Genomic DNA, 27860 nt, shown 5'->3' on the forward strand with positions numbered 1-27860 from the left:
AAGGGAAAATTCGGAAAATTAAATTCCCATTTGTCCTACAATTACATAGTGACAAGGGCTGTTAGTCCATTTAATGTTTGCGCTAGTGAAATTGATCTTTGTTCGAAACTGGAAATGAATTTTAATGTGATGAAACGTACTCCTATATCTTCTTCTATCTATACCAAAAAAAAGAATGGTCGGATGTGTTGATAAGAGCAGAACTCGAGGAAGGAATTTAACGATTTAGGGCTGTCTTTATTCTATCATATTTTCTGTATGAAACATTTATTCCATGTAACGGGAAAACGTGCTATTTGCAAGTGGTGGAAAAATCTTGAACGAGAATTGTGTCAGAAAATAATCTGATATTATAATGATGAGTTTTGTTGGAAATACTAGGAATTTTATAGTAAAAGGTAAATTCAACGGGGTTGATTAGAAGATCAATCAATGAACAGTTCTGCGATTGGACCCATGAACTTGCTCATAGTAAAAAAAACGTGGATGTTTGTAGGTATTGATAACAAAACACAAATTTTGGGCGGGACGAAGTTTGCCGGGCCAGCTAGTTTCTTATATTTATGGCAGATTGGACGAATAAAACGTTTTCCTATGTAGAACGAGAACGATAAATTATGTTTTTATATTAGAATTTGATTTTCAACATTTTTCTCTCGAAACAAAAAGACACTTCTGTGTATGCATCACAGTACATTCTTGCTGAAATACACAACATGATACATGTATGCACGCTACATATTGATTGATGCTACGTCAATGTGAAACTGCTACAGCATGACATCGTTTGTTAACCCCTCGGTCTGCCAATGTCGATAAAGTCGACTGTTTTTGTATTTTCTCTTTATCATATACATAATATTTGTTTATAACTGACCCCGGCATGTGAATCACGTTACTTTACCACAATAGTTATATTTCCCTTAACATGTTGCAGAAACTATTAACAACCTCAACATGGGGAAAGATTTTAAAGTATAATCGACTGCACAACGTTTGGTGGGTACCTTCACCATCTTCGAGTTACATTCAGCCCTGGAAAACGACGTTTTTCTTTCAGCAATTCGCGCCTAAGCACGACTACGGGAAATGGCACAGCTTACGACGTGGTCGTGGTCGGTGGCGGACATGCCGGGACGGAAGCATGTAGTGCCGCCGCCAGAATGGGAGCCAGAACGCTTCTGGTCACCCACAAGAAGTCTACAATCGGTGAGATGTCATGCAATCCATCGTTCGGTGGCATTGGCAAGGGTCATCTGATACGGGAAGTGGACGCCCTGGACGGAGTCTGTGGTCGTTGCTGTGATAACAGTGGAGTACAGTATAAGGTGCTGAATAAACGAAAGGGTCCCGCGGTGTGGGGTCCCCGAGCGCAAATCGATCGGACATTGTACCGAGCGGAGGTTCAGAGGGAATTGGCGGGTATACCGAATCTCAAGATCGTTGAAGCATCCGTTGAGGATATAATTCTTGGGGGGGATGAAAACCGATTCGGGGCTAGGAGAATCAATGGCGTTCGTTTGAAGAATGACTCTATGATTAATTGCAAAGCTCTCGTAATTACAACGGGAACGTTTCTACGAGGACAAATCAACATAGGTGACAAAACATCGCCAGCTGGTCGCATCGGGGACGAGCCAGCGATTGGGCTGGCTAAAAGTTTAGAAGATTTGAACTTCCGGTTGTCCCGGTTGAAGACGGGCACACCACCTCGAATCAAAGCATCCACGATAGACTTTAGCACCCTCGAGCGTCATCCGGGCGATAGCCCACCGGTTCCGTTCTCATTTATGAATGAACGTGTGTGGCTTGACGGTCAGCAGCAGTTGGATTGCTTTCTAACCCACACGAGCATGGATGTTAACGATATCGTTAAGCGAAATCTGCATCGCAATCGTCACGTGACCGAGGAATTGACCGGTCCGCGTTATTGCCCATCCATAGAGTCGAAAGTGCTCCGGTTTGGTGGGAAGACTCACCAGATTTGGCTAGAGCCGGAAGGATTTGATAGTGAGTTGATTTACCCGAACGGGTTATCGTGCACACTCCCTGAAGAGGCACAGGTCGAATTGGTGCATTGTTTGCGAGGGCTGGAGAAGGCAGAAGTCGTTCGGCCTGGCTATGGTGTGGAATATGATTTTGTCGACCCGAGAGAATTGTTCGCCACGTTGGAGACCAAGCGAGTGGGAGGTCTATTCTTTGCCGGACAAATCAACGGGACAACAGGATACGAGGAAGCGGCTGCTCAGGGAGTTCTCGCAGGGGCTAACGCCGCGGCGCAGTGTTTGGACCGAGAAAAGTTGTTGATCGGTCGTACAGAGGGCTATGTGGGGGTGCTGGTAGACGATCTCACGACACTGGGGACGAACGAACCGTACCGTATGTTCACAAGCAGGGCTGAGTTTAGACTCAGTTTGCGTCCCGATAACGCCGACTTGCGGTTGACAGAGAAGGGTTACCGGATAGGGTTGGTCTCAGAGGAACGGTTTCGCAGGATGGTGACGATGAGAGAGAATCTGAAAAAAGGGATTGAGCTGCTTAGTGATATCAAGAGTGGCAGCAATACTTGGAGGGAAAAATTGGGCCTTCCGATGTCGAAAGCGAGCGTATATAAAAGTGCGTTTGAAATGCTCGCTATTACGGTGGAAAATATTCGCACGGACGATTTGTGCGATTTGGAGCCCCAGGTACTCGGATGGATTAAGCAAGATAAACAGTTGTGTGAAAGATTGAAGGTACAATGTCCGTGTTTAAAAGGAAGTCGGTATTTGGTTACTTTTCCCTTCAATATCTATTTCAGATCGAAGCATTGTACACTTTATCGATACAGGATCAAGCCAAAGAGGTTGTAGAGGTCCAAAGGCACGAACAGTTACAAATTCCGAAATCAATTGATTATCTTTCGTAAGTTTAGTTTTTGTTACTGCAATGATGAGAAATGTCTGATTGCTTTTGTACGCCCCAGAAAATCATTGAACCTATCATTCGAAGAACAGGAAAAACTGCTGAACATTCAACCTCAAACGGTAAGTTCGCGAATGACTGCGGGATACAAATCGGTTTTCATCACATTTTTTTTTGCGTCTGGTCTTCGGCTGTCCATCTTGCAGTTTTTGAACCTTGTTCCTATTCTCATACCAAACAAAATTGAATAACACAAGAACCGCATGATAATTTCATGGTTCAATCATAAGAATGTGTTGTGTGTGTTTAAAAAGTGGTTATTTTCCGATGAATTTCATAGAGGCGAATGAACTGCAAAGTTTAAAGCCTCTTAAAAACAAAGAAAGAAAGAAAGATGAATTTCACTTTAGATAAGCATTGAATAATCGCGTGGTTTACTTTGTGATTGAAAGTCAATTTCTACTTCTAAGATGGTATTAACGTTTCCAACGCATGCAATTAAAAAAATTAACAAATTTTATCAATTTTTCATGCATTCACCTTAACAGCTGGTGGTGAGACCACTTGTGCATCGTCAATCATAGTAACCCATGATTTTTCAAACAAAATTGCAAAAAAAGTGGACACCGTCAAGTACTTTGAGTTTACCGGATACGCTTCGTTCCGTTCCGGTATCTATAATATCCTTACACTTCTGAAGAAGAATGAGAGCTGAAGCTAAAGCAGAGGCGGAGGGAAAGGTTGTTTCCGGTCTTTGAACTGGGAGGTCAGAGCAACGAGAAGCCGCTGGAGGTTGGAAATGCTTGAAGATAGATGTTGTTTCGAAGTCGGCCAACCCTCCGGACGTCCCCAGCTGCGTTCCTTCGAAAATTCCTGGGTAAACCTGGAGCGGGGGTTTCACTCCAACAATTTCGTGGCAAAAATGGAGAAGGAAACCTGAACTTCAAGCAGGCTGTAAAGTTTTAGTGGTAGAAAGAATCTGGAAACATTTATTAATGCCTTCTATTTTCAATATTAAGCTCTTAAAGAAAAATCACATAGATATTTCAAAACCATTTCATATAGCGAACTACCGTTTTTATTAAACGGTTTTATTTAGCTTGCCCTGTTTGTATGTTTGTATGTTTGTAACATGTCTGTGACATTAATAGTAATTTGACCTCTTTCCTGTTGACCGAATGATCTGAAATTTGCAACACACCTTTATCTCTGGAGTCACTATAAAACTGCGTATTTCAGGATCTTGAAAATCCAAGATAGTGGCCGCTACAAAATGGCGGATTACATATTTTCTCAAAACCTCATCAATATGGGTTTTTCCAAAATCCCATCAATATGAGTATCAAATGAAAGGGCTTGGATATTACAGCACACTTATTTATAAAAAAAATGCAAATCCAAAATGGCCGCCACCACAAAATGGCGCCATATATATATTTTTTTCAAAATCATATCAATAAGGGTATCAACTGAAAGGGCTTGACTAGTAGAATACAGTTATTTGTGAAAAATACAAATCCAAAATGGCGGCCGCTACAAAATGGCGAATTACATATTTTCTCAGAACCCCATCAATATGGGTATCGAATAAAAGGGCTTGATTAGTAGATCACATTTATTTATGAGAAAATGCAAATCCAAAATGGCGCAATATATATATATATATATATATATATATATATATATATATATATATATATATATATATATATATATATATATTTCTAAAAACGTCATCAATATGATTTTCAAATGAAAATGCTCGACTAGTAGAACATAGTTATTTATAAAAAAAATCAAATCCAAAATGACCACCACTACAAAACGGTGAAATAGTGATTTTTTTTTTTCTATACCCCATCAATATGGGTATCAAATGAAAGTGCTATAGGAACGTAGTAGATCATGAAAAATCAAAATCCGAGATGACCACATTCCCCAAATAATCGATTACTTTTTTAAACGGTTCCATTCAGCTTGACCTGTTTGTGTGTATATTTGAATGTTTGTGGGGTATGTACCCTGCATTTTTGCAATACCTTCAATGTCGGTATTAAATGAAATGATTTGATTAATAGAATACAGTACAAAAAAATATACGTTGACCAAATTTTATCTGTCAGAAGGCGTCAAATATTTGGTCAAACAGTGTATGAGCACCCTAAACATTGTCAAAATTTAAACAAAAAAACCTAAAAACCCACTTCGCCCCGCAATCTTCCTTTACGATCTTCCGTGTCGTTAAGTTGCTGATCTCGTGCTTCTTCACCTTTTTCCACATTGAACACACTGGTTTCACCAGAATCCAGAAATTTTGATGGCAGCGATAACTCTTGGATTCCGAGGTTGATCTCGAACGACCTGTGACCACCTTCGCGGATAGTTTTTCTTTCTTTTCTCGGTCTAACACCCTTTTCACGGTCCACCGGGACATTCTCACGGCGATTGAAATGTCTTTTTGCGACATTCGCGCGTGGTACAAATCACGAATACGCTGCCACATCGTCGTGATGCAACTGTCAAACCAAGGAAATCGGCTTCTTTTACTCGCAGCCTATTATGATATGAATTATCCGCGTTGACGGCATTGAGCTTCGTATTACGAAATGGGGGCATGACAATATGGGTTTGCAGAAGAAATGAACACACTTTCAAAATAAAAATTATGAATGAAAATTATTTTTCCTAAATCAAGTTAGTACTCTATGTAAATTAAAATCACTTTTGCTTGCAATTAATGAAAAAAATATCATATAAAAATTGTGTCTAAAGACAATTTTATATTATAATGGTAAGTTTTGGTGAGAATATCTAAAAAATCATAGAAAATAGTTTAAATTAGGGTCAGAACAACGTACTTCTAGTAGGAAAATTACGCTAAGAAAAAAATTCCATACAAATTTTAGCAATTTAATACTGCCTTAGGGCCGTCTAATCTGATAGAGAATTGTTGGCCTCATGAAAACTAATGTTGTATTCAGATGTCGAAACCATTCCGCCGTCAACGCGAATAGCTTATGTGCATGCATAGAAAACTAAAGCATTGTATGTACAGGTGAAACGGGTACCTTATTTGTACGATGGTGCAAACATTACTACGCATACGGCAGATCGATCGATCGTAGCTTTTAAATTTGGTCTTACCATACGTATTTTATCAATTTCCATAATAATTGTTTTCAATATTTTTTTTTATTCAACTGTTTTATAGCCTCATTGAGAAAAGATTTCCTTTCGAAATTATCGTTCTACACCCAAAATTGATTTTTAGCTCATTGTTTGTCAATCCGATTTGTTACATTAAATGAGCCTAAACATAACAGAAAATGTCATGACTCTCAAATACTGGTAAGCATTTGTATGATATATATGGTAGCAATCGAACACAAACAAATTTACTTCGACTTGCACTGTGGTCACGCGTATTCAAGAGCTTGCCCCTCGGAATACATTCCAGGCGTGTTATTTGGCTTAAGAAATCTCAACTAAATATTAATAAATGACGCTAGTTAATGCATACGTTGAGACGGCGAAAGTTCCACAGGGAACGTTAACGCCATTCAAGAAGACGAGCAATTGAAACAAAAAACAAATAAGCTTTCCGCATACTTTGCCACATACACGTCCCAGACCGGGATAGATATTGCTCTCCTGCACTTTCCAACTTCATTTTATAATCAGGTGCAATATTATCACGCATTTACTCAACAACGTCGTTTGGACTTTTTTTTGGGTGCAATCCCAAAAAAGATGAAAAAAGAAAGAGATGTCTGCTTCCATAGATACAAAGTTTTGAAAGCGTTGGGGGACAGATGATTTTATTTGCCCATTTGACGCTTCAAGGCACGAAGTGGCATGGTTTTTGCCTAAAATGTAATACTTTCTGACAACGCTAGTTTGGGTGTAGATATCAGCATATCTGGCCGGAACTTTGAAACGGGTTCAAATTTTTCTTTAAACATTCGTTATTGTACACATTTTGATTGATATCCAAACGAGACGGCTTGAACCATGGCTCATGGAAATACCTCTCTCGGAAATGACAATGGGGGACCATACCAGATACTAGGGGATTGATTTTTGTTATCTGTTAACATTTCTGAGCTGATTTTAATTTTCTTTTGAAGAAAAACTTAAACTGTACACTCAATTCTGCCACGTCTTAGATGGAGATTTTTTGTTTGTATTTGAAATATGAAGTAGAAATATGACAATTTTAATTTTTTTCTTATCACTACATAAGAGTATCAATTTTATGATGAGTATGAGTCGTATTTAATTATTTACGTTTTAACCCCGAAAAACTCAAAAATGACAAAGCCGCATGAGGTGTATACTTAATTTTTCGATAGACTGTATAATTCATGTTCGGAGATCCGGGAATTTGCCTCTTCGAAAGAGGGAAGTCCAAAACAAAACATAAACATTTTTCTGAATATATATATATATATATATATATATATATTTTTTTTTTTTATCGGTTTTGGTGTTAAGTATGCATTCAAAAAAATGGACTAATTTCGGATGGCGATGAAAGATAATTTATAGGAACAAATTTTCTTTAAACATTACGTTTATTAAGTCTACAACAAAAATGATTCAAGGCTGTTGATTCGCTGCAGCAGCACTTTCAATCAATTTGATGATTTTTCCATACTGCAAGCTCCACCTCACAGCGAAAGAGTTGGACATCCTGAGGCACTTTGTGTGAGCCAGATATAGCCGATCTGGCATTTACAATATCCTCTCTCTGCTGCTCATTAAGCCGGGAGATCGAAGCAACCGGTCAAATGATGAAGGAGAATCTGACCAAAATGGACATTTTTATGCGGAAGCGTCAAACGAGACCGACCGTATCTGAACAGCAGGCAATCATCCAGAAGGAGTAGCTCGAGGTACCGGTGAAAAACTTCTTTCCGGTTAAAGAAGTGAAAAGCTTCTTTTCGTACTCATAATGAAAAACGAGACGTACTTGATGCTAGAATTCAACGAATGCAAGGAACCGGATACTTTACGTTCCCCAGATAAGTTATGGCGACGAATATATCACCCACATCAAGTTCTCTAAGAAGGTAATTCTCTGACAAACGAGAAGGGAATGTCCAACCGCTCTTCTTTCGAGTCATTGCCAGAAGTTGCGAAGGTGATGTGGCCCATTATGCCAAAAGATCACTGGAGGATGGATCGGCTGGAGATAAAACGCCAACTTTCTCAACATCCCCCAGCTGCGACCGATAGAAAACTTTTGGGCGAATGGCCAAAATGGAGAGACAGCCGACCACCAAAGCCACGAAAAGGTAGAAGAACACGCTGACATACATCTTCTCATCGGCCATAGTTGAGGTTCCGGCTAACTTCCGTAAGGCCGCCAAGCGTTTCATTTGCGATCCCGTATACACTAGTTATTTCGGCTTATTTAACACGTTAAGCCCTGACCGAGCTAGGGGTACAAAGATGATCTCTTCGTCTGGCTCACGTTGGTCCCTGCGGATCAATAGGGGACTTTTATAAAAAAACATTTTCTAATTTTGTTGCTGTCGTTTCCATTTGACACTCTCTAAACAAAAAGTCCACTGTCGGTGCGATGAAACCAGCCCAACGTATTAACCTTTGGATGCATTGGAAGATCTCTTGAACAGTCTGTCAAATAAAAGTTTTTTTTTTGTGGTGCATCCATTTAATAAAATCAACATGATCAAATTGTAATATTGAAATATATTGATATCGCGGGACATTTTCATTTCTTTTGCCAAATGCGGGACATTTCGCGGGACGTAATCTTACGCGGGACATTTTGTTGAAATGCGGGACTGTCCCGCGTAACGCGGGACGTCTGGTCAGTTTAATATAGTACTAGTGAGAACAGTTGAAGTTGCCGCGTCCCGTTGGTTCAGTGAATTCTTGTTATTGAATGCACGAGAAAGTGAACGAAGTCCTGTTGCGTCCATAATTTTGGCTAGTCAAAACAAAACTCTCGCGAAATGCATAAACAAAACAAAAAAAGACGGGTGGGTAAAGTCGGGGACATAACCGGAGAGACGTAGGACTACACCAAGGGGTGTCCATCATTCGAATATCATGGAGCACAGATCCCAGAATGAACAGCTTTTCATGTACAAAATTACAGAAAAAAAACAAAGGATAAAATAAAACCTCAGCACTCAGCAAACACTCAAACGTTTAGATTCAAATACGAAAAAATCAAAATTTGTCGTGCAAATGTCGGCGGCGCGCTATAATATAGACCTTGACAGTGGTTAAGTCGTTCGTGAGTTATAGTGTCGCAAATATGGAGCAAAATAAAGAGAAAATCCGACATATTTTACAGTACTACTATGACAAAGGCAAAAACGCATCTCAAGCTGCCAATAAAATTTGTGCAGTTTATGGACCCGATACAGTTTCCATTTCCACCGCACAACGATGGTTTCAACGTTTTCGTTCTGGTGTAGAGGTCGTCGAAGATGCGCCACGCTCCGGAAGGCCTGTCGCCGAAAATTGCGACAAAATCGCTGAATAAGCCGAGAAAGACCGGAATAGTAGCAGCCGTAGCATCGGCCAAGAGCTGGGGATAAGTCATCAAACCGTTATTAACCATTTGAAGAAACTTGGATTCACAATGAAGCTCGATGTATGAGTGCCACACACATTGACGCAAAAAAACAACATACTAATATGTCACAGCTAAATAAAACCGTTTAAAAACTCCAGCATTCTATCAAATCGAGCGCTATTAGCCACTCATTCACCCGGCGCAACGCTTCCACCGCTTTTAACACACTTCGATAGGAGGCGAACCAGCCCAGGAGGCTGAAAGCCTCTCAAATGAAGAATTAAAAAAAAACCATTTCGATAGGCTCTCCTGCTCCACATCCCATTGAAACTCCTGTCTCTCACTCTTGCGGTATCGCACCGCGTACATCCCCGGCAAATGCAGCGATATCTCTTTTGCTGACAATCAATTTCAAGATATCATCCATCCTGTTTGGCGTCCGATGATAGAATGTGGCCAAGCCCCACCATCGCTCACTTTATATACTGCCGTAGTCTAGCAAAGTGACGCAAGCGCCAGAGGTAAGAGTTTTCAGTACGAGACTTTTTGTAAAATTGCATGTATAATAAGCATACGCGTACATTATGAAATTCTGATCTGTACAAAATGTGTATTGTAGATGGAAAAACATTGCCATCGGCTTGATTTTTGAAAAAATGCAGTTTTATTTAAGCTATACAACCAACACCAGTTTGTTGTGGAAGCAGCAAATTTGAATCGCTGTTTCCACAACCGATTGGCGTTCATCCATCAAAGTATTTGAGAATCTGTTTCCAATTATTTTCTTCAACATGCTACCGTTGAGCGAAGCATCAGGAAGAAAAATTCACACATTTTCCCAACTTTGTAGCATGTATCGAACAAGTTAACGTAGCTGAGAACCCGATTGTAATAATTATGGACAGCACCGATTTTTTCGAATTCAAAATGCAATTGAAACCATCCGTGTTAAATAACATAATGCCGTCCGAAATTCTCCGAAGTAAAACAGATACAGTTTACACGAGGATGTTTGGAGTTTTGTTACAAGATGCATTTCGTTTCGCTTGGAGCATTGAGAAGAGTGCAGCTTTTCATCAAATTCGACATTTACCCTTCAATCAACACTCAGCTTCAATTTATCCGAAAGAGGAATTGAACAGGCGAGGAAAGTAAACATCGCCAAGAAGCTTTGTCCCTTGATGCCTGAAGAAAAAAGACGCTAGAGGAGATGTGTCTAAAACGCGCCTACCGGGCAATTTGACCCGCCTGATTTTCTCGTAAACCAGCAAGAATAGAAATGCAATGGATATAGGCAATCGTGCTAGTCAATGATGGAATCCTACCATGCAAGTTTCACATATTTAACATGCTTTAAAAAAATAAGAACAATTATTTTCTTTGGAAGCGATTTTTGATGTAATTTTCTACATCATTTCTATAAGGTTTTCGTTTTTTGAAACCGATTCAGAGGCGATAACTGTGGGTCATATTTATTGAGTCGAGTTCCCAGTGAATATCTCAGATGAAGAAAATGGTAAGAAAGGATTCATTTCCTTCTCAATTTGATATTTTCCGCATCAGCTTACCATCGGGCAGTATGGCATACCCTCGATCGGGGCAATATGCTCGCTTTCGGCCGGATAACATTCTCACGAGAGAAATAGCTTGGATGTGAGGGATGCCAGATGATTTTTTCAAATATCTTTGCATGGCACGAATAAATGTCTTCAAATGTAATCATAATGAACAAAAATTAGCAAACCATCACGATATTTCTAAATCATGTTCGATAAATCACACAAACAATTGTTTTCATATACTTTGAAATGACCTCCGTATGTTTTCACAAAATGTCTTCAAAACGAAAACATGTCTTCACATCTGGCATCTATATTATGTGCTCAGAGAATGCAGGAAAACAAGAGTGCGCAATGGAGAATTAATGCACGAATACTGGGAGAAGACGCTCACCGGAGGAACGGTTTCTTCTCTTCGCTGGTGGGCATGAAGGGAATAGATTGATGGAATCTCTCATTCATACAAGCTGTTTCTCTGAGCTTTATAGTCTCTGAGAGAAACAACTCATGGGCATATTATACTTCTGCTGGGCCATTTAACACCGTATGATTGGAAATTTAGAATTTGGGCGCCTTACAAAATAAAATTCGTAGCGCTGTTGTTATTTAGTATCTAAAATACATAACGATTACAGATGACTGAGGGTTAACTAGTCTACGTACTGACGTAGTTGTTACCTTAATTTTTAAGAGCACGGTCAAGATAAATCCATTTTCGCTTAGGGGGTGCGTATTACACACTTCTCCTATACATATTAGAGAATCCTTGTAATCCTTGTAAACAATTAAATTGATGAGTTTGAACTATTTAGTTCTAATCTTTATGATCTATATGTGAGCACAGCAAAACACTTCAATCTAGGATATCCTTTACATTAAGATGAGTTTAATTTTATGAATTTAAAGTACATGGTTTTGTGAGCTTCTTAGTACATGATTTGTAATTCTGAAACAAAATTGCTATTATAAAAGTAACATTATATGGGTATGGACTACTTTTGATTAAAATATTTGGCATGACAAGCTTTTCGGAAAAGTGTTTTTTTACAAGAAAGAAGGCATGTGACTTTTATTATGCTAAACGTTCATTACGGAAGAAGTTGTTATGTGAATATTGCTGTCCCTGCTCGTTCATCGTACTCTATCAGAACAGATAAAAAAATCACATCGCATCACTATCAAATTACGTCACAACATAGGGAAAAGGGCGCTTGCGCCCCATCACAGTGGAAATGGCGCTTGCGCCACTCCGTTTTCAAGCTTTTACGGGGTCATTTTTCCACATTTCTGTAAATTTTCACAGTTGTTTGGAAGGATTTGGTATTCTTTATCGATCTAGAACAAAAAACGCAAAATGTCAATGTTGGCGCTTGCGTCACTTTGCGAGATTACGGCAGTATAGCCATATAATTAACGTAACGATAATCTATTTTTTGTCTCCCTCCTTCGCCTTGTCCATACGGTTCGCCCGTATCCGTGGTTTTAGTTGCCACCCCTTATGACATGGGATCAAAATATTACATCTTATGGTGATGGTGCGTGTTCTCGTTGGGATAAGGGCAGTGTCATTAGTGTACATCAGTAACGCAATAAGAATATAGTAACATTCGTTTGGTTCATCCTTCGTTACATAGACTAACACTGTTTCGATGATAGTAATAATCAAATACAACATTTTAGATCGCCGCGGCTAGTCGAATACAGGGCATCACTCCTTCCGCAATAGTCCGATTGGTGAGATACGTGAAACAGTACGAGACACGTGCATAATGTGTTCTACACAGGTGAAATAGGTTTTTATTCATAGCAATAAATATTTAATATAAATAAATAAATGTTTATATATACAAACACACTTCCTAAATCTAGCAAAAGACTTGTTTAATAAAAAAAAAAGCAAAAATAATAACAGTAACAAAAGGTTTCGTTTCCTTTCTGCGAAGAGGTATTATTGTGTCCGGTTTTTTAATCGTTTTCTTTAACGAATGTGCGTAAGGATTGAGAGAAAGTTGCGTTCCCTATCCATTCATGATTCAGGTGCAACTATGCGGCCATATCGGCGCCTCTAGTTTCGTAGGGAAGAAGAATGCAGGCGACGCTGGCGCAAACAGCGAAGAACCCATACACCGAAACGGCACTCCACACCGACGCCTGGAACAGCACCTGAGCCACGTAGGGAGTGGCCATTGCGCCAAGCCTCGCCAGAGCCGAGCAGCCGCCAACCCCCACCGATCGCAACGCCGTCGGATACACTTCAGGGGTGTACACGTATGCCGCTTGGAAGAGACCCGCGATCACACCTCGTGCCATGAACAAAATGATCGTGAGAAAAACTCGGCTGCAAATTTTGAAAATCGCGTCAAATTATCTTTCAAGCGTATCAAGAAAGCCTTCTACTCACACATCGGTCACGGTAATAAGCAGAACGCATCCGGCATAGAACAGGAACTGCAAGGCCATCGTCTTCTTGCGGCCAAATTTCTCTATCACATAGATGGTAGCGAAAATCCCGGGGAACTCCGCCAGCGTCGTCCACAGAAGATCCATATAATCGGTCGTGGCCAGCGGGTGACAGTCGTTCTCCATATCCGGCTGGATAGTTTTATTTTTTCCTCCAAACAGTTCGGTGGACATGAGCACCAGTCCATAGTAGCAGAACGCGCAGGACATCCATATGAACCACAGTAGCAGGGTGGTTCGCCTTAGGGAGCTGCCCAGCAGCGCCTTTACGCTGCCTCGCGATCCGCTGGGACCTTCCACTACAAGTCGCCCGAGAAGCATCGGTCGCTTGTTGTCTTTGGCGATCTGCAACGATGGATTGGGGATGAAACATGCTTAGAAAACACTCTCCGTGTAAGATTGCTCACCTGCTCGAGAGTGGCCAACGCCTTGTCGCTTTGTCCACTGGTAACATGATATCGCGCTGATTCTGGTAACCACTATGGAACAAGGGGGAATGAATCAATTATCGAGGGAGATTATCAGGGGATCTTACTGGGGTTATGACGGCAAATGCAAACAGTGGTGCTGCCGAGAGACCTAGAAGCCAACGCCAGCCAAGGTTCGGTCCAACGGCGAGTGCTAGCGCTACCTCGAAGCATGCGCCCAATGCCCAGAAACACTGAAATTTGGAACAGTACATTAATTTACGGCAGGTTTCGATCTTCTATGGATTGCCGGGCACTCACATCTAATAATACGACGCATTTGGCGCGTTGTTTCGTTGGGAGAAATTCCGCATATAACGTGACGCTGGAAATGAATTAGAAGAGATACAATCTTGTTATAATTCATGGTATTCATGGTATGTTTTTCGATGAAAACGGATTGAAACGTCGAGAAACAATAGTTGGTTGTTGCGATTGGCTTGCAATTTTGATTTTTTTTTGGTTTCTGGTGCAGAAAAAGCGTTGTAACCTTAAATGTTCGGTTACAACTTGGAAACGCCATTCTCGATGTTACTTTTGACGTAGGACTTCTTCTAACCAGAAGATATAGAGGGTAAAATGAAAATCTAGGCACTGAACTAGCAGAAAAAATGGGAGATTTCGAATGCTCATAACTCGCCCATTTCTTAAAAGATCGCAAAGATGTTAGCATAAGTTGATAGGAAATATTTCTACGCATCTATCACAATGAATAACTTTTAATTTTCCTTGAGATAAACAATTGAAAAATTGTAAAATTTCAAGCATTATCCTAACGCGCGATGTGCCTCGTTTTGATTGGTCCAATTTATGCTCCTCAAATGGTTCCGACTAAAAGGAAAAACCAGAGTAACAGTAGAATATAATTTGAATACAGGCAAAATATTGATTTGTAAGCCACTCCCCTCGTGATACCATAGCATAGTATAATATAAATTTACTAGCTGACCAGACAAACGTTGTTCTGCCAAATAAATTATTTCTAGTGAATATTTTGGGTGTTGAATAAAACACATTAATGTATTGTAAGCGTGTTTGAATATTTTAACGATCTTTAAAATAAATCGAATGTGACCGATAAAAAAACGAATTAAAAGATTTGAACGAAAGGTTATATGATGTTTCTTGGTGTATTTCATTAACGTAACTGACATGTTTGATCTCTTAAAAGTTAAACGTCAACTGGAAAAAGTAATATAAGTTTGTCGTAAAGTAGAAAAAATGAAATATAAAAAATCAATATTTATTGCTGTCTCCTTGTTAGAAAATACGTGCATGTGATTTTCAACATTGCTTAGTTTATAACTGCTTGGTCTCGTTCATAAATTGGAAAACAGCGATACGCCAGTTAACTTCAATGGAGCTGATTAATCGACCTGTTTGTAATCGCGTTATTTGATCGTTGTCATTCAATCGAGGAGTATTCACATCGGTAATCTAAGTTTGAAACACAGCCATATTTCTTACTTTATTCATGGATGTTTTTATTACTCTTCACCGATTTGTAGAACTCAATATTTATCTATGCATATGAGTGATGGGATTTTACAATTCGATCGAAATCGACTTTTACACTCTCAAATTCGTTCGCCTTGTCGCGAAACAATGATCAAAATAAGTCATCCGTATTTGTGGTTCAATTTACTCTCTATCTAATCGGCATAATTCCGGAAATAATTCTAAATTGTTGAAATTTGAATGAAAATTATTATTCGATTTCGTTTGGATGCTAAATTTGTTTTGAATATGTTTGAATACTAAATTTTGCGTGTTTATTCCACCCGAAAAACCATTACTATTTTTGCTTCATAGAAATGGAACATGGAGACCAATGTTGTTTACGTCGAATTGCGTGGCAAGGTTGTCACATTTTCTCAACTCGATTGGACTTGGGCTTGAACAGAATGCAAAATTGCGCTTTTTCCGTTCAACAGAATACAACCAACAATATGTGGGGACGAATACGATCGAATTTTGTGTTTGAACACACGCGCAATGTCATGACAATGCATTGCGCTTTAGCCTGGCTATAACTAAAGCTGTGTCGGCGTTGCTCATGATAATGTCTCGCAAGTGAATGTATTATTCCTCGCAACGCTTTTGTTGATTGTGTAGTAAGAATTGCAGTCGTTCAATCTCTACCTTCGCGTATATGTCGACCATAAATTGTTGGCACAGCTTACGATATCTTGAATTGGCGTTTCTTGACCATGTCAAATCACCATATGATAAACATAAAAATCCTTCGAGCGCGCTCTCTGTTTGTTTCGTCACATGTTCATAAATATTAAATCAAAATGAGAAATGATGTTCATAATGAATTAAGTATCTGTGACGGGGTCCCGTTGGTCTAATGTTTATGCAAGAGATTTTTCGTTAAAGAAACCCTTCTGACTTGCACTGCAGTAACGCGTATTCTTGAGCTTGCCACTCCAGAATACATTCAAGACGTATTGTTCGTCATAGAAATCTCAACTATTTACTAATAAAAATGACGCAAGTAGTACTAGGTTGAGAAGGCAAACCTTGGGAACGTTAGTGCCATTGAAGAAGAACATAGCGAGGGTCGTATTAACGGTGTGTGTCAACGATGAATTCCAGATTATTGTCACTCGTGTCACTGTGCTATCATGATTCCAGCAGCGCTTGTGCTTTGGATCTACACACGTGCTCTCCAGCTGATGTTTTATCAGGGTTGATGGCAATAGCGTGATTGTCATTTTGTAATCCAAGCAAATGTGATTTGAAGAATTTCAATAACTCATTGTGCTCATTCAAAAAGTCTTCCAGCTCGTCGGAGATGCTCCCTGCTTTAGATGAATTGATGTTACTTGTGTATTTGTAGATGGATGTTCAATGAAGCGGGCGTTACGCCATCAGTCATTAAACAACTTAAATGAATTCGTTCTGTTGAAAAAACGAACAACGGTTAAATTATTAGAATATTTTTGACACAAAAATAATAAAATCGCAATTAAAAATAGGGAATTGGGGTCAAAATTTAAGGTTATATGTATGGTATGAAGTCAAATTTTTGAAAAAAAATATCCAGATCTTTTTTTCTGCATAGAGCCACCCTATTCGGTATTAAATGTATGGTTATCGGTATCCTACCGGTATCATATATAGTTTACAACCTATTCTCATACCTACCAAGTATTTTCAATATAATTTCATCAAAATCGGTCGAGCCGTTTCGGAGGAGTTCGGTAACAAACACCGTGACACGAGATTTTTATATATATATAGATTCTCAAACACAATTTTCGCTCAAAATTCTTGATTCACTTGCAAATAAAATATTTTTCCGTTACATGGAATACATGTTTGATACAGTAAAGTAAACTTTCATTCATAATTTTTATTTCATAGCGTGTTATTCCACCTGAGAATCCATTACCATATTCGCTTCACACCAACGGAATACAAAGCTTAATCCCACAAATGTGAAATCCAATTGAACTAACAACGATCATTGTAGAACATATGGGGATTAATTTTACCGAACATTCACTCAAAGTTTTTTTAAAATTTTATTTTTTTTCTCACTCTTCGTACCAGCATTGAAAATAACAGCATAACAGTTGCTCACTAGAGCAGCGGTACTCAACCTTTTTTCCAGAGGGGCTACATACACGTGTTGCTCTTGGTATTCCATCTAAATAATTAAATTTATATAAAAATTCTAATTGTAACACTCACAGTATATGGGACAGTACACACATAGAATTTATATTTGTAACACCCACAGTATACATTCTACACAACCCTATTATCATGCACAACTAGGGCAACTTAATGAAAATAGCACAGTTGATCACAACAAATACACAACACATTAAAATCGCCAATTGAATTATACAATACTACGTATTTACACAATTTAAAACAATGAACTTCACATAGAGAACATATGAAAAAACGCAGTTTTTTTTCAACTGGAGAACCCAGTTTTTCCTGCCATTAGCAAAATAAAGTTCTCAGAAATGTACGTTCTTTTTTCATCTCTGGACACTTTCTTCTTTGGACGGATTCTGTCATTGGGTCCCGATTACGGGACACGGACAACGCTACTACGAGCGTACACATGGTATCGCGAACGACCGCATTCTCATCGTAATATTATGAAAATATAGACGGCGAGAAACAAGCATATTCAAGAATTAAAATCTTTATACATGCTTTTGACAGCACTGACAAGGACTGATTAATGAATGCTTTCATTGAGTGAGGGACGCGAACGTTTCGCGAATCAATCAAACGTCAGTTTGAGCTAAATTTCAAATTACCTCTCAAAATTAACATGTACTGTTGATTGTTAAGGTGGAAACAGAATGCCGCGTTGTGCGTTGCTTCTCATCAGCTGTCATTGCCTGCGTTTTGTACTAAACATTCGCGCGACGCAGTCTGTTGATTTGTAGTCACAATCTAGCATTCGCGTCACCACTTTTCATGTAAACAAAAACAAAATAAAATTCGTATGAACATCTTTTTCTTGTTTTGTCCACGGATCAGTTGAATGTTTTTGAAAACAACACATTGATATATCCGCGTTGGCGGCATCTAGCTTCGTTTACTAGTTTAGGAAAGCGTGAAAGAATAGCTGATTTTCAGTCGGAATGGACACGTTTTCAAAATTAAAATTATGAATGAAAATTAGCTTTTCCATATCAAACTAGTATTCTATTTAAATGAAAAACATTTTTGTTTGCAGGTGGTTTCAAACGAAAATTGTTTATGAAGCCAACTCTATATTATTATGAAAAAATTCAGCAACAATGTTGGAATTGTTTACCCATTTGGTTGAATTAAAGTCACAAACACGTGTTCAAATAATCAAATTACATGATGTGAATATTTTCATTCAAATTTTAAAAACCGGCTTCGTGTCTTCTAGTTTGATGGAGATTACACTAACGAGTTTGGGACCCAAATTATGGCCCTAATTTGAAGTTGCCACCAGACGTCGACACCATGCCACTGTCATCGCGAACTCGGCGCAAGCAGTTTAGAACAAATGTTAGCTTTAGTACAACGATGCTAATGACGCAACGCATTATTGTGTGCAACTAAATCGAAATACACATATTTAAAATGAAGTGTCAAAGCACAATTGTCGCAACGCGACGCATAGCGCGGCATTCTGGTTTCACCTTTAGCTGTCTAGAGTGGCACTGAAACACTGATCTTACTGAATATCCAAGTAGTTTTTCAGTATCTCTACATTTACAACACTCAAAAAAACACTCTTAACAGCAACAGAAAATCCGAACCGAATCGGATGGGGTGGCGGCGTCGACAGCAACCGCTGCGGAACAAATTTTCGCCTTCAATTTTCCACCGAATAACGCAGCTCTCATCGCCAGCAGCAGTGAGATTTTCCAAATTGTCTTTCTCAAGGCTGAGTGTTTAGCTTAGTTTTCAAAATTGGCATTTTTTAAGACTAGAAGCGAATGAGGTGAGAAAGTCTAGGTCTGGGTCTGCGAAAGTTTCTATAATTCAAAACATCATCATCATTACACCGATAAATTCGAACACGCTAAATTCACAGATACTTTCTTCGAAAAAAATATAAATCATTATTGTTCCCACAAGAACAAAAATCCAGATTCTTGTTTTTATAGCCAATGCTCATAGCGAACTCAGTATGAATAGCGAAAATTCTTCTCGTGCTAGATACAGTGCGGTCCGAGGCGATTACATATTTGTTCCCTCACCACCATTATTTATTTGATAACGCATAAAAACAACAACTAGTACATGTGATTCAATCATACACAACCAATATCCACAAAACTGTTTGAAAACCAACGCGATAGTCCTATTCAATATTTCTCTCCTGCTATGCTTCTGCCTCTCAGTGCAAACTCTGCACTATACTTCGCGTATATTCTGAGAATACACTCTAAGGCAAACAATTTTGTACGTTCGTTCAACACAGTAGCAAAACAAAAATTATGGGAGGTTGTGTCCAAGACACGACCGCATTGTTGACGTAGGACTAAGCTGTTATTATATTCAATTCGCTTGTTCATAACTTCGGATATTATTTTGGAATACTGCGAAATTTTAAAAATAACTGTATAGTAGAAGGGTTTGATCGCCCTGAAATGTTTTTTTTGTAGAATCAATTGATCATCGTAAGTACAACGTAAACCAACCTGTATCAAACAGGCGTTCAACATAGCATGCATACATATCCATACATTAATACCTTGAAGCGACTAAAACACTTCTAACCATTCTGCGTTATTCTCGAAAGAAACGCCCTTTTAAATGTTATTGGCCTCGAAAAAAGTGTTATTAGTTTCTCATACTCGAGATAAACGCAGTTGGCATCCTTAGTGGCATAAGGTGTGCTACTGACAAGCGAAAACCAAATCCGAGAACGATATTTATTTTCTTGATGACTAAATAATCTAAATAAACTCCTGTTGATTTTAATAATCTCGAAAAGAGTTGCATTGCTACATTATGATCAAAATTAGTGCAGATGTCATCATTGTTGAAAACAGTTTTGCGATTGGCACACGAACCCAAACAACTCATAACATACCAGCACGACATTCACGATGGTCTAGCTTGATGGTTTCCCAAATAATTATGTGGTACACAACCTTATCGTCTGCTTCGCCATAGCGTCAGGTCGATGCATTGATCCAATGTCAAAGGTACCAACGAAGCCCTTATGATGACAGAAAACTTCGAGTTTTGCTCTTATCAACACATTCGGCGATCCATTTTTATTTATATAGATAGAAGACGATATAGGAGTGCGTTTTATCACATTAAAATCCTTTTCCACTTACGAACGAAGATCAATTTCGTTAGCGCAAACATCAAATGGACTAACAACGCATGTCAATATATAATTGTAGAACACATGCGAATTGAATTTTTCGAATTTTCCCATTTTCCTTCAGAGTTTTTCGAAAATTTTCAATTATCATGTTTGGTTGAAATATTTGCATTATTTTTATGGGATCCCCATAAAAACATTGATTGCACCCTAAAACCTCCATATGCCTAATTTGGTTTAATTTACTTGATTAATTCTTGAATAATTCAGAAAGGGCCTGGCCGGGTAAGGGAGTAAAAAGTGCCCCCAAACCAAATCCATACAGCCAAATATTGTAAAGGATATTAAATAAGAAATTTTGGCGGTTTATTTGAACCCCTATGTGGTTTGACGTAGGATCTATAGTAAAAAACGTACTTTTTCGTTTATTTCACGCCATCCTCAATAGATACGAGATAAAAATTTGAAAAAAAAAAATACTGAATGTGCATCTTACCACGGTGTATCAAGAAAAATTATCAAAAAAATATTTTTACAAAAATTTTAGTACTAAAAAAATATTTAAATTTTGAATTTTTTTTTGGGATTTAGAGATTCAGTACTACTCTAATTCATATTTAAATGTGCTCTTACGGCTTTTCTAGATTGATAAATATCTTCAAGCTGTTTTTTTTTCAAATATCTGTTTTTTTTTCAAATATCCAAGCTTACTAATGTTATCGAGTAAAATATACTAATCTCTGGTAGGGATGCGGGTTTGTTGACAATATGTACAAAAAATTTGTACATTCTACTAATTTTGCATTACCAAATGTATTTAGTAGTTTTCGACCGAGGATTTTTCTAAGGGTAACAATAAAAATAAAATAATAAAAAAAATAATACACAGTACAAAAAAATGTTATACATTTTCTGGCATTTCGAAATTTTGAAAAAAAATATAACATTGAGACCACAAATCCGACTTGTTTTTTTTAATTTAAACTTTCAATTGAAAACCACGAATACAATAAAATAATCGATTTCAAAAAAATAAAAATAATAATGCAGACGATGAAGAAAATTATTTTTGTGTCACACAATGCTCTTAAAAATTCAGGAAAAATTACGCCACATGTAGAAAAAAGACACATACGAACGCATTTAAATAAAAATTTGATACACCGTAGAGGGATGCACATTCAGTATTTTTTTCAAATTTTTATCTCGGGATCTTTTGAGGATGGCGTGAAATAAACGAAAAAGTACGTTTTTCACTATAGATCCTACGTCAAACCACATAGGGGTTCAAATAAACCGCCAAAATTTCTTATTTAATATCCTTTACAATATTTGCCATACAGCTAGTGATTTGGTTTGGGGGCACTTTTTACTCCCTTACCCGGCCAGGCCCTTTGTGATTAATTTGTATGGTAGCCCCGCATTGTATCACACTAGTCTCTCTACGTTCTGGAACCAAACACAGTGGGCAGATGCTGGCTGCTCTATTTAAGATTAATGAGAACTTGATTAATAATTGAATGAGGTGTAGAAACAAGCAGGGCTTGGCAAAGTCATATTCAACTAAGAATAGTCAGCGGACTATGAAAACATTCGCCTTCATTTTCCATTAGAAATGAGTTTTGGCTTCTTCCAGCAGTTTCTCCGTCAACATGACTCAACAGTCATTCGGACGTTTAGATGCCATCTCACTTTACGATTCGACAATCTCATTTCATTATTCCCCGTCAAATGGACACTTCAATGCATATTGAAGTGAATCCCCCCATAATGAATTAGTTTCTCTCTCTCTCTCTCTCTCTCATGTATCATGTATGTATGTATCGATGTTTGAGTTCAACGTGGTTTGACATACGTCTATCGCAAAATTAAGTATACACCTCTTGCGGCTTTGTTAATTTTGAGTTTTTCGGGGTTAAAAAGTAAATAATTAAATGCGACTCATATTCATCGTAAAATTGATTCATTTTACTCTCATGTATTGATAAGAAAAAAAATAAAATTGTCATATTTCTACTTCATATTTCATATACAAACAAAAAATCTCCATCTAAGACGTGGCAAAATTGAGTGTACAGTGTAAGTTTTTCTTAAAAAGAAAATTAAAATCAGTTCAGAAATGTTAACAGATAACAAAAATCAATCCCCTAGTATCTGGTATGGTCCCCCTTTGGCGTCCAGCAGTTTCTGCAAGCGTCGTGTCGAGATTTCTGAACACTGTCGACGGAAGTGCCTCCCAGAGTTCCGTAATCGTCGTTTTATGTTCCGCTTTGTCTTCTGGATTTTTATTCTTCAGATGGTTCTTTATTTCTCACCATAGATACTCAATAGTGTTGAAGATTGCGTAGGTGTTTTGAGTTGATTGGGACATTATAGAGCAGGTATTCCCGCACGATGAGGTCAGTTTGCTTACTTTTATTCTGTTGAAAGTAGTAATCACGAGGAAGACCCAATTTCAGAACGAGAGACTGCAGATTACGTTTCAGGAAGATCAATGAAGCCATTTTGTCCATCGCCGAATCGATAAACTGCATGGTTCCAGGTCCAGAAGCCGCCAATGTACCATACACCATCTGACTACCGCAGCCGTTTTTTACTGTGGGAATCAAATGCTTAACCTGGAGCTCCGATACTGGTTTTCTCCACACCGTCTGTATTCCATCCGATTCAAAGAGATTGGTTTTCGGCTTATCCATATAAAAGACCTTGTTCCAGAACTCCTTAGGTCTGTTCACACATGCATTAGCAAACTATAGTCGTCTTTTTCATATTCACCTTTGAAATGAAATAATTTTCAAGGCCAATACGACCCCTCAGATTGTTCCTGTATGCTGCTCTCCGGACAGTATCTGCGCTGACAGGTCTTCCAATGATGCCGGCCACTTCGGTAATCAATTTAGAAATGTTTGTTATAGGGTTCTTTCACAATGTTCGCAAAATTACTCGTTCATCATCAAAAGACAGGATACGTTTGTGTCGTCTACTCGGGAGATTTTCCATGGTTGCTTCGTATTTCCATTTGCTTATGATTTTATTTGCTCTAATGTGAATTCTTCCGACTATATCTGCTATTCCCTGCAATGTATTTCCACTACAGTTCATATTTATTATCATTGTACGTGTAGCGATATTTATTTTTTTCCTCTAAATTTCCATTTTGATAAAAAAATGCAAACATCAATAAAAAATAAAAACCAATACTGCCCAAGTAATGGTTAAGTGTAGACACCAATCTCTGATGAAATAAGTACGCTAATTCGCAAAGAAACTTACTTACAAGACTAATTTGTTCGGAGAAATTTAAGGTGTACACTCTATTTTGCGATGCCTAGAATAGAGATTGTTTTCAATTTTTAGGAATAAACAATTAGCAGAAAACTTTTCTCGGAATTTTATTGCACGTACAGCTTGGTCAATGTGTGAGTAATAAATATGCATCAAAAGAATCAATGTATTCAAAATATTTCATACCAAATAAATGGAAAGTATCGTCAAGTAGCATTTGTACACTCAATTTTGCGATAGACTGTATACTACAGGTAGCTAGATTTTTGTTTGTATCGTACACGAGAATTACTCACACATATAAAATAGGGGGCAGTGTTGTGTTCAGAAACACTGACAGATTTGTGAATTTTGTTGATATAAACCTGTATGTTTTTTCACAAAATTGAGCGTGGATTGAAGCCAGGTTAAATGAAGAGGCAGATTTGTATTCATTAGTCACGTCAATTAGAATATCCGTTGACTAGAATAGTTCATCAATCATTCTCGCTTTCAACGGTCGTCAATTCATTTTCTAGTCAATTCAAATTATGTTGACGTCGTATGCGTCGAAGCGAAGCTACTGAAAGCTTTTCATTTTTCATCTTCGAAGATTTCGGGCCCCAGAAACAAGTGTATTGCTTCAACTTGAGATGATTGAAGGGAATCACAAGGCATCCCAGGAAAAAAATTCAATGCATAAATCATTTTTCAAAAAATTCATTGTTTGTCTGTGATCAGCGATTGTGTGCAACGATTCTACTTACGATTGTGGGACACAACCAATGGCGAATCCGACTAGTCCTCGCAGCAGTAGAAGCCACCCAAAGCTGGGCGCCACTGAACTCAGCAATCCGTACAAGAATAATAACACGCCACAAAGTGTGAGGGCCTGAAAAATAACCGCACCGAATTATACCGCTACTTTACAAACACCAGCGGTATCATGCTCACAGGCTTCCTTCCGTAGCGATCACTCAGGTGTCCCCAAAATGTGGAGCTCAACATCATCCCCAAGAATACGACCGTGGTGACGAGTGCCTGCTGATATCGCGTAATGCCCCAATCGCAGTGTAGTGCCGGTCCCAAGACGCTCAAAATGGTCATTTCCATCGAGTCGGCCATCCAACATAGTCCCACGCATAGGGAGAGTTTCACTTGAAACCACCCAAAACCAAGCGCATTGACCGCCTGGGTCACCGTGAACGTATCGTCGGGTACAACACTAACCGAAGCCAGTTCGAATTCCGGTGGGGCGCCACCATTGTTGATCGGACTCGACGGATCACTGGCTGCGTCTGTTCTGGTCACCGATCCGCTCGTTCCATTTGTGACCCCACCGTAGCCGGGAACGTTAGCGCCATCCATTTCCTCATATCCGCGCGTTGCGCCTGTCCGCCTCGGTTTCATTTCGACGTGAAACGTCAAACTTTTTCAGCTTTCCTCCCTAACGCTATTGCGTTTAGTGCTGTTTCGGAAGAAAATGTGGAAATCAAGGTTACTAGCTTATACCATCGTTGAGTTTCTTTTCCCCAACAACGTGCCACACATCGATTACTACAGTCTCTAGCAAAGGTCACAACATCTGCACACTTTCCAATGCTGTCCCAACAACTCATTCACTCGCTGCCTCTGACCACCGTTTTCGTGCGGCAATCATCTGTTGCCAAACTTGGAACTGCTTTGCAAAACTCCGAAACATTGACTCGCTAATTAGCTACGAAGGTACGAATGGCCAAGAAAACACTCACACAACACTTCGCCTTTGGATTCATTCCTCGTTATTATTATTAGTTTTATAGCTGAGCGCATTATATCGCTGAACAATGCAATCGCGCGCGGCTTGTTTGCATTGTTTTTGTTTTAAGAAAATGAGACAGCGCTACGAACGCCCATCCATCCACCTTCCCGTCCGCCCCTTCGATGCTTCAGTCGAGCATGAACGCGTATGAATGTGACTCTCCAATTCGAAATCTTAGCATTTGCACTCGCGTAGCGATCTCTTACGTACACACATTCCAGCCCGTGACGTCGTTGGCGGCAGCGTTTCCGAAACCGTTGAATTGATTGCCGTTCCCAAAAATATTTGATTTATTTTGGGAGGTTTTTTTTTTTAACATCAATTAGCACATGAACTAGTCCACCGTTATCTCCGTTTTCTTCGAGGGAAAAGCGATCGTAAATTCACCTAACAGAAGCAATAGTGTTCGTTTACAGTTATAGAAAGTGGCCAAGATGTCTACCGGAGCTAGTCGGATCGATCGGATGGTAAGATCATCCGCGATGCATGACCCACCGAAACCGAATGTGACCACATCGGAAATGACGAATCCCTGAGTCCCGCGATCCTAATTCAGCTGATCGTGATGAAAATCAAAACAATGCACACAACCCGAGGACTCTGTGGTCGATCACTACCTGCTGCCTGCGGTGTTGATGTTGGTGTTGGTGGGGTTGTTGTTGTCTAGCACCAGCGAAAATCCACATCTCTCGGGGAATGTATGCACTCGCTGACGATGTTGAAATAAGACTGAATCAAACGCGAACGAAAAACACGATCGCGATGACTTAAGGGGCGAAGCGCGTGGAAATGTGAATAAGACGCGATAAATGTCTTGAGGGAAGCGTAAGGCGTGGAACATCGAAAACATCGCGGCCGGCAGACGAACGCCACAGGGTGATTCGTGGTTTACGGCAGAGTATAATAATATTTCCTTAATATATGTATTGGTTGGGGAATAAGAAATCCATTATTTTTACGTAAACTTCAAGAGTTTATTTAGTATACTTAGGACAGTTAGATCAAATACTTATTCAGTTTTGTTTTTATAGCTTGATGCGTTATCGGAGGTATTTATATTATGCCATCTCTCATCTCTAATCATATCTAAAAACGCGAAACGTAAGCTAAAAAAATTGTATAAGATCTTGACGTAGGACTACGTCTAACAGGACTTCATGGGGGTTAGTATTGTGCGAAGTAAGAATGTAAGAATGTATTGGTCTACAAAGATCGACGAAATAAAATGAAAATCCAAACTTTGAACATGTAGGGAAAAAATAAAGCATTTATTAATAGATCACAAAGGAGATTGCATAAATTGATATAAAAATTTTTGTGATACACAATTGAATAATTGTGAAATGTCAAGCATTATCCAAACGCGCTAAGTGTCACGATTTGATCGGTCCAATTTGTGCTCCTCAAATTGTTCCGACCAAAAGGAGCAACCAGAGTAATAGCGGAATATAATTTGAATAAAAGTGGAACATTCAATCGTATTACCCTCTCCATGTGATTCTACCGCCAGTCAAACCAAATAAATTTGGCAGTTGCCTTCTAAAAACATCCTTCATTTTCTAACCAAGAAGCAGAGCTCATACGCTAAGGCCAGCCAAGTTCCGGCATAACCACGAATATCATTATCAGTAGTGTGTAGCGGTAGCAACGACCAACGAGGTTTAATTTTTTCTGACATCCAACGGACAACCGGGCAAAGTGGTCACCTGCTTGTTTGGTAGAATAACTATTGACTATCGATGCCGTATTGATAGTCACCTTATGTTTGAAGAATTTAATGACTTTTGAGTCACCCTATACTCCAGTAGGGCCATCGCACATAAAAATATAAATAAAAACAGAAATTTCTCTCTCGATAGCCATTAGGCCGTAGTTCGCATGTTATCTAAGGAATTTCTTGTGAAATTTAGTTCATCTGATTTATTGGACAAATCATCAGTTTGGACGTTTGTTTACATATTCTAGGAGAGGTGAACAAGACATTTTGTTGAATCTCAGCGATTAATTAGCATTGAAATTATTTTGATGTTTGGGGGCAAAGTGGTCATACGTG

At 38.8% G+C, this 27860-nt stretch overlaps 2 protein-coding genes across 5 annotated transcripts; one reads left to right on the forward strand and one right to left on the reverse strand.

Moving 5' to 3' along the window:
• The first annotated feature begins 828 nt into the window (after positions 1–828).
• LOC129769573 (protein MTO1 homolog, mitochondrial) lies at positions 829–12928 on the forward strand. The gene is made up of 5 exons (XM_055771928.1): positions 829–999; positions 1061–2735; positions 2801–2904; positions 2966–3026; positions 12697–12928. The coding sequence occupies exons 1-5, from the start codon at positions 929–931 to the stop codon at positions 12784–12786; spliced, it is 2001 nt and encodes a 666-aa protein (XP_055627903.1). The 5' UTR covers positions 829–928; the 3' UTR covers positions 12787–12928.
• LOC129769574 (synaptic vesicle 2-related protein) lies at positions 12784–26555 on the reverse strand. 4 transcript variants are annotated; one of them, XM_055771931.1, is made up of 9 exons: positions 26250–26408; positions 26018–26194; positions 24961–25474; positions 24774–24898; positions 14205–14268; positions 14012–14137; positions 13884–13955; positions 13418–13821; positions 12784–13354 (listed from the first exon to the last, which is right to left on the reverse strand). In XM_055771931.1, the coding sequence occupies exons 3-9, from the start codon at positions 25414–25416 to the stop codon at positions 13060–13062; spliced, it is 1542 nt and encodes a 513-aa protein (XP_055627906.1). In that variant the 5' UTR covers positions 25417–25474; positions 26018–26194; positions 26250–26408; the 3' UTR covers positions 12784–13059. The 4 variants fall into 4 exon arrangements, with proteins under 4 accessions (XP_055627906.1, XP_055627904.1, XP_055627905.1 ...); XM_055771929.1 differs by lacking the exons at positions 26018–26194; positions 26250–26408 and adding an exon at positions 26425–26555; XM_055771930.1 differs by having other exon boundaries at positions 26018–26412.
• Between the last annotated feature and the right edge of the window lie 1305 nt (positions 26556–27860).

Source organism: Toxorhynchites rutilus, chromosome 2 (assembly GCF_029784135.1).
Source record: "Toxorhynchites rutilus septentrionalis strain SRP chromosome 2, ASM2978413v1, whole genome shotgun sequence".
NCBI classification, from domain to species: domain Eukaryota; kingdom Metazoa; phylum Arthropoda; class Insecta; order Diptera; family Culicidae; genus Toxorhynchites; species Toxorhynchites rutilus.

Bases quoted from the DNA above. Each gene is read 5' to 3' on its own strand.
- LOC129769573 (XM_055771928.1), top strand. From the start codon at position 929: ATGTTGCAGAAACTATTAACAACCTCAACATGGGGAAAGATTTTAAAG. The intron at 1,000-1,060 runs GTGGGTACCTTC...TTTTTCTTTCAG, and splicing joins AATCGACTGCACAACGTTTG to CAATTCGCGCCTAAGCACGA. The intron at 3,027-12,696 runs GTAAGTTCGCGA...ACAACATTTTAG, and splicing joins TGAACATTCAACCTCAAACG to ATCGCCGCGGCTAGTCGAAT.
- LOC129769574 (XM_055771929.1), bottom strand. From the start codon at position 25,416: ATGAAACCGAGGCGGACAGGCGCAACGCGCGGATATGAGGAAATGGAT. The intron at 14,269-24,773 runs GTAAGTAGAATC...ATTCATTTCCAG, and splicing joins ATTGGTTGTGTCCCACAATC to CGTCACGTTATATGCGGAAT. The intron at 13,956-14,011 runs GTAAGATCCCCT...CTTGTTCCATAG, and splicing joins CATTTGCCGTCATAACCCCA to TGGTTACCAGAATCAGCGCG.